The sequence below is a fragment of the Meles meles genome, chromosome 8 (genome assembly GCF_922984935.1).
Source record: "Meles meles chromosome 8, mMelMel3.1 paternal haplotype, whole genome shotgun sequence".
NCBI lineage: Eukaryota > Metazoa > Chordata > Mammalia > Carnivora > Mustelidae > Meles > Meles meles.
In genome coordinates this window covers 58,722,762-58,729,928 of record NC_060073.1, presented here as the reverse complement: position 1 = coordinate 58,729,928, position 7,167 = coordinate 58,722,762, and the positions used below count along the sequence as shown (strand labels likewise).

The 7,167-nt window shown below is 40.0% G+C and overlaps 1 protein-coding gene across 1 annotated transcript; it reads left to right on the top strand.

Annotated features, from left to right (window-relative positions):
• Positions 1 to 1,629: 1,629 nt before the first annotated feature.
• Positions 1,630 to 2,604, top strand: LOC123949848 (olfactory receptor 51D1). Its single transcript, XM_046017519.1, has one exon. It carries the CDS (start codon positions 1,630 to 1,632, stop codon positions 2,602 to 2,604), a length of 975 nt encoding a protein of 324 aa, XP_045873475.1.
• The last annotated feature ends 4,563 nt before the right edge of the window (positions 2,605 to 7,167 follow it).

Genomic DNA, 7,167 nt, shown 5'->3' with positions numbered 1-7,167 from the left:
TGCCTGGGATCCCAGACCTTGTTCAGCAATCAGCCAAAGAGGAGTTTCTTCAAACATTGTGAGGTCCATTCCAAACTATGTCTATCCCTTGAGCCAGGAAGGACTCCAGTTCCAGCCTCCTACCCTTCACCTAAGAAACAAGGCAAGGGAAATGAATTTATCCAGGGAAATTGCATGTGGGGGACAAATAGATGTGTGGTGGTGGTAGCAGTGGTGGGTGATCCATAATGAAAAAGGAAACTGAGAAGCTGGGCTTTAAAATTAAGTATGAACCACCCTGTGAAGGACCTTGAATGCAGACCATGTGGTTTCAACTTTGAGCACTATGGCAGTCAACAGTACCTTGCTAGACAGGAGCCTGACATGTCTAGTTTTACTGTTTAGATAGCAGTGATGCAGAAGGGGCATTGAAATATGTGGGTTTGGAGGCAGGGAGGTGAGTTAGGAAGCTCCTTTCATAATCAGAGCAGAGTAGATGACATAATGAGGTTGGGAGGAAACTGCCCTGACCTGGATGACTTGGGTGAGTGGGTGGTACCATTTGGAAGGGGTTCCTTTTGGGGCAAGATAAATGTAAGGTCCATAGGCTATCCAAGAAGAAGTATGAAGAGGCAGCAGCTTATAGGGTTGGTTCGCAGGACAGAATCCTAGAACAGAGTGTATGGGAGCCAAAGGAAGTTGAGCCTGGTGGTTATGTGATCATTAGGGAGAGTAATGGTGGAAGGGGGGCATGCCTGTGGATATCACCAAGTACCAGCTTCAGTATGGACTGCTTTTCTTTCCATGTCTCAGGTGTATGTCCTTTCCATGTCACACTGTAGCCAAGCACGTCTGGGACTGACTCTCATGCAGCTTTCCAGAGATCTGATGAAAAATTCTGTTCTATTCTTCATTGGGGGCTGGAAATGATAATCTTTCTTCCCCCCCATCTCTCTACCTCCCAGAACACTAGAACTGTTTTTCACAAATTTCCCTGATTAAAAACAAAAATCACCTGGGAGAAGGGAATTACTGTTTTTAATCAGACTCCTGGACCCCCCTGCCCTGGAAATTCTGATTCTCTGGGCCTGGAATCAGACCTTGGGTATAGGGTTTTCAATAACTACTTCAAATGAATCTATCAGGTAAGTTTGGGAAATGCTCTTCAGGTTTAAACGCAAACCTGTCTCTTGAAACCCCATACCAGACCAAACCCCTGATTTTTGCCCTAAATCAGATTAGAGTGGAACTTAAAGGCAATCACAGACTGAGCTTTAGGCTTGGGACCTAAATGAACTTTAACCTTATATGCACTAGCAGAGCTGGGATCAGTGTGGAAAGTTCTGGGTCCACTATGTTGGAGCAGTGATTAAGAGCAGTGCCCTGGTCCACAGCTTTAGCTCTGGAAAGAAGAGGTGTTGCATGTTTTCTGAGTGGATTGCCACACACTGAGATTAATGGGACCTCTAGGAAATGTGTATAAGGGGACACAGAGCACAAGTGACTGGAGTTCAGAATTACAAGTACTTAATCTTCTGTTTGCTACTGTCATCATGACTCCAGTGCCCTTTCCTGGGAAGTCCTTCGTCTCCTCTCTACCATGACTGAATGGTGTTTCTCCTTTTCCCCTTCACAGACCCTGGTCTTGGCATGCAGAAGCCTCAGTGCTTGGTTCCTGTCATGGCCACTCCAAATGGAACTCTGGTACACCCAGCATATTTCCTACTGGTGGGCATCCCTGGTTTGGGGTCCAACATACACTTTTGGCTGGCTTTTCCACTGTGTTTTATGTATGCCTTGGCTACCCTGGGCAACCTGGCCATTGTCCTCATCATCCGTGTGGAAAGGCGCCTGCATGAGCCCATGTACCTTTTCCTGGCTATGCTTTCCACCATTGACCTAGTCCTGTCTTCCGTCACCATGCCCAAGATGGCCAGCCTCTTCCTAACAGGCATCCAGGAAATAGGATTCAATATTTGTCTGGCCCAGATGTTCCTCATCCATGCTTTGTCAGCCATGGAGTCAGCTGTCCTGCTGGCCATGGCTTTTGACCGCTTTGTGGCCATCTGCCATCCACTGCGGCATGCTTCCGTGCTCACGGGGCCTACTGTGGCCAAGATTGGACTAGCTGCTCTGACCAGAGGATTTGTTTTCTTCTTCCCACTGCCCTTCCTCCTAAAGCGGTTGTCATACTGCCAAACACATACCATCACACACTCCTTCTGTTTGCACCAAGATATTATGAAGTTGTCCTGTACTGACACCATAGTCAATGTAGTATATGGACTCTTCATTATTCTCTCAGTGATGGGTGTGGACTCCCTCTTCATCGGTCTCTCCTACATTCTCATCCTGAAGACTGTGCTGGAGCTGTCTTCTCGGGGGGCAGCACTCAAGGCTTTCAACACCTGTGTCTCCCATCTTTGTGCTGTACTGGTCTTCTACGTGCCCCTCATTGGGCTATCAGTGGTACACAGGTTGGGGGGCCCTACTTCCCTGCTCCATGTGATTATGGCTAATATCTATCTACTACTACCCCCTGTGGTCAACCCTGTTGTTTATGGAGCCAAGACCAAGGAGATCCGTTCACGGATTCTCCATATGTTCTCACAGGGTGGTAGGTGAGCAGAATAACCTCTCTAGTGCCTTCAATCCCTGCCAAAGCTGAGAAGATTATGACCTTGTGAATGTCTTGGTGATTGGAGCATCCAACCTACTGGGCTGTCTGTTTCCAGATATCTGGAATGTGTCAGTACAGAAGTGGGGTTCTGAGCAAGTTTTGGCTAGGCCAAAGGAACAGCCCCAAGCAAAGGTTTCTTGTCAGAAGTCTCCTACATTGGCAAGAATGGATCAGTACTAAGTCATTAGCAGGGTAGGCTGGACAAGTGTGGCCTTGCTGCTAACATGGAAGTGGAGCCTGAGAGGCAGTGGCTGGCACTGTCAGTCAGCTATGCTCCCAGCAGCAGGCTCTGTAAAGGAGAATTGAACATTGCACTTCCATGGCTGCCACAGCATCTGACCTTAGACCTTTCAGCCACTTAGGGCCCATGGTATGGGGACTTAGGTATTTTCTGCCTCCAGCCCTTCAGTGTATTTAGTTTAATCTTTAACAGTTTACCGGTGTATAATTGATATACCACAAATGGCACACATTTAAAGTACACAGTTTGATAAGTTTCAACATGTATATAGCCCTAAAATCACACCACAATCAAGATATGAACATATTTCTCGTTCCCCAAAAGTTTCCTTATACCCTTTTGAAGCCTCTCACTCCCATCTCTCCTGGTCACTCCCTGCTCCAATCCCCAGATAACCACTGAAATGCTTTATGCTACATCAGTTTGCATTTCCTAGAATTTTAGATAAATAGAACCAAACACTATGTACTCCTTTTCTTGTCTGGCTTATTTTAGTCAGCACAGTTATTTTGAGATTCATCCATGCTGTAGCATATATATTTATATTAAGTAATATTAAGCTACTTAATTCTTTTTATTGCTAGGTAGCATTCTATTGTGTAATCATGTTATAGTTTGTTTATCCATTCATCTCCTGATGGACATTTAGAATGTTTCCAGAACTGACTGTTACACATAAAGCTTCTATGAACAGGTAAGCGTTTGTTTGGACATGTGGTTTTTTTTTTTTTTTTCTTCCTGTGTAAATACTCAGGAATGAAATGGCTGGATCATAGTGGAGCTATATTGTTTAACTTTTTAACTGCTGAAGTGTTTTCCACAGTGGTTGTACCATTTTCCAAAGTGGTTGTGTCATTTTACATTTCTACTGATAGTGTATGAGAGTTAAAATTTTTTGGCATCTTAGCTTACTTTTGATATAGTCCGTATTTTTTATTTTAGCCATTTTAGTAGGTTTGTAATAGCATCTCATTGTGCTTTCAATATGACCCTAATAAATAGTGATGTTTCATATCTTTTCATGTGCTTATTTGTCATCTGTAAATCTTTGCCGCTTTTCTGTTGGATTGCTTAGTTATTACTGAGTTTGGATTTTTAAAAATATATGTTGCATATAAGTCCTTTATCAAATATATACTTTACATTTTCCCCCAGTCTGTGGCTTGTCTTTTGCTTCTCTTAATGGTCTTAAAAAATAAAATATTCTTAATTGACGAAGTCTCATTTATCAAGTTGTTCTTTTATAGCAACACTTTGATGTATCTAAAAACTCATCACAATCGCACAAAAATCCATGTCCTTTTTCTTCTCATAGAAGCAATATTGTTTTGGGTTTTATATTTTGGTCTGTGATCTATTTGTGTTAGTTTTTGTATATATAGGTGTAAGGTATGGGTCAAAGTTAATTTATTTCCATATTGACATCTGGTTATTTTTTAATTATTTTTTTAAAGATTTTTATTTATTTATTTGACAGAGAGAGAGATCACAAGTAGATAGAGAGGCAGGCAGAGAGAGAGAGAGAGAGAGGGAAGCAGGATCCCTGCTGAGCAGAGAGCCCGATGTGGGACTTGATCCCAGGAACCCGAGATCATGACCTGAGCCGAAGGCAGTGGCTTAACCCACTGAGCCACCCAGGCGCCCCGACATCTGGTTATTTTAATGTTACTGGACTATCCATGGTCAACTGTATTGTTTTTGTATCTTTGTAGAAAATCAGTTATCTATGTATGTGTGGGTCTCATTCTAGAATTTTTATTCAATTCACTGACTATTTTGCTATTTTTTATGTCAATATCATGTTGTTTTGACTAATGTGGCTTTGTAAGATGTCTTACAATCAGCATTGTTAATCCTTTCACTTTGTTCTTCATTTTCAAAGGTGCTCTGACTATACTTTCTTAGGAATTTTAGTAGCAGTTTTAAAATTTATACAAAATAGTCTTTTGGAATTTTGACTTGAATTGTATTGAATTGATATAGGTCAGTTTAGAGAGAATTGACATTGTTGAGTATTCCAACTCATGAACATAGTATATATCTTCATTTTTAGGATCTCCCTCAATTTCTTTCAGAAGTGTTTTGTAGTTTTATTGTATGGGTTTTTCATGTCTTTCATCAGACTTATCTGTATTTCATATTTTGATGCTATTATATAAATGGTATTATTTAGTTAACTTTTATGATTGTCCATTATGCTAGTGTACAGAACTGACTTCTTTACATTACTCCTGAATCTTGAACTTTGCTAAACTCAATCATTATTTCTATAAGTTTTTTGTATATTGCATTAGATTTTCTACATAGATGATCATGTTGCTTGTAAGTAAAGACGGTTTTACTTCTTTCTTTCAAATTTGGATAAATTTAATTGATTAGTTTGTGTAATTGGATTGGCAAGAAATGCCAGGATATTGTGAACAGAAGTGATAAGTGTCCCGTGATCTTAGGGGGAAAATATCTACTGTTCTACTATTGAATATGTTCTATTAATTTTTTTTTTAAGATTTTATTTAAAGAGTGAGAGTGAGAGAATGAGTGAGCACAAGCAGGGGGAGCAGCAGGCAGAGGGAGAAGCAGGCTTCTTGACGAGCAGGGAGCTCCATGTGGGACTTGATCCCGGCGCTCGGGGGTCATGACCCGAGCCAAAGGCAGATGCTTAACTGACTGAGCCACCCAGGTGTCCCTGTTCTATTAATTCTTAAGAGAGATAATTTTACATTTATCTATTGCTTCATGTAGTTATGTCACTTTATGCTTGAAATATTTTGAAGTTTTCTTAACAGGTATTTAAATATTTAGCATTTTTAATTTTCTCATAATGAATTATCATTATGAAGTGGCTTTCTTTATTTGTGGTAATATTCTTTACTCTGAAATCTACATTTTCTGATATTAATAAAGCCATTTTAGCTTTCTTGTAATTAATGTAACCGTGATATATATATTTTTGCATTCCTTACTTTTCACCTATTTGTGTCTTTTGGTTTGGAGTGCCTTTTTTTATAGACAGGATATTGTCACTTCTTACATTTTTATCTGATTCGATGATATTCATGTTTTACTAGGGGTATCCCATTTGTTTTCTATTTGTACCATCTGTTTTTCCCCCCTTTGCCTTTTTTTCTTTATTTTTGATTAACTGAATATTTTTAATGGTTCCATTTTATCTCTTTTTATAGTTTGTTAGCTATCACTCTTTTGTTATTTTAATGGTTGTGTAGGGTTTAAATATATATTAACTTATTACAGCCTACCTTCATTTAACCCTTTAATGTGTAGAAGAATTTTACAGTACTCTATTCCCATTCCTCTTCTCCCAACCTTTGAGCTATTGTTGTACATATTGCTTTTATATGTTTTATAAACTCCACACCACATTATTGTTATTTTCATCTAAACAATTATCTTTAAAGAGGCTTGAATAGGGGCATCTGGGTGGCTCAGTGGGTTGAGCCTCTGCCTTCGGCTCAGGTCATGATCCCAGATCCTGGGATCGAGCCCCGCATAGGTCTCTCTGCTCCGCAGGGAACCTGCTTCCTCCTCTCTCTCTGCCTGCCTCTCTGCCTACTTGTGATCTCTGTCTGTTAATAAATAAACAAAATCTTTAAAAAAAATAAAGAGGTTTGAATAATAGGAAAACAACTTTAAGTATGTACCCAGGTAGTTACAATTTTGACTGCTCTGTATTTCTTTCTGTAGATGTATATTATTTCTATCTGGTATTGTTTTTCTCTACTTGAAGAGTTTATCATACCTTGTGATGTGGTATGATAATGAATTATTTCAACTTTTGTATACCTAAAATATCACTATCCTGAGCTTCTTGCATCTATGAGTTTATAGGTTTATAGTGTATATCAAATTTTGAAAACTTTTATTCCTCGTCCCCCCCCAGTGAGGACTCTAATCACATGTAATTAGGCCACTTGAAGTTCTCCCACTCCTCACTGAGTCTGTGTTTGTTTTTTATTTTTTAAAAATTTTAAAAAGATTTTATTTATTTATTTGACAGACAGAGATCACAAGTAGGCAGAGAGGCAGGCAGAGAGAGAGGAGGAAGCAGGCTCCCTGCTGATAAGAGAGCCCCACCCGGGACTTGATGCCAGGACCCTGAGTGCATGACCTGAGCTGAAGGCAGAGGCTTTAACCCACTGAGCCACCTAGGTGCCCCTGTGTTTGTTTTTTAAATATTGCTTTTTATCTCTGTGTTTCCTTTTGAATAGTTTTTAATTCTGTGTCTTCAAGTTTACTAATCATTTCTGCC

Excerpts from the sequence above, each read along its gene's own strand:
- LOC123949848 (XM_046017519.1), top strand. The coding sequence starts at position 1,630 with ATGCAGAAGCCTCAGTGCTTGGTTCCTGTCATGGCCACTCCAAATGGA.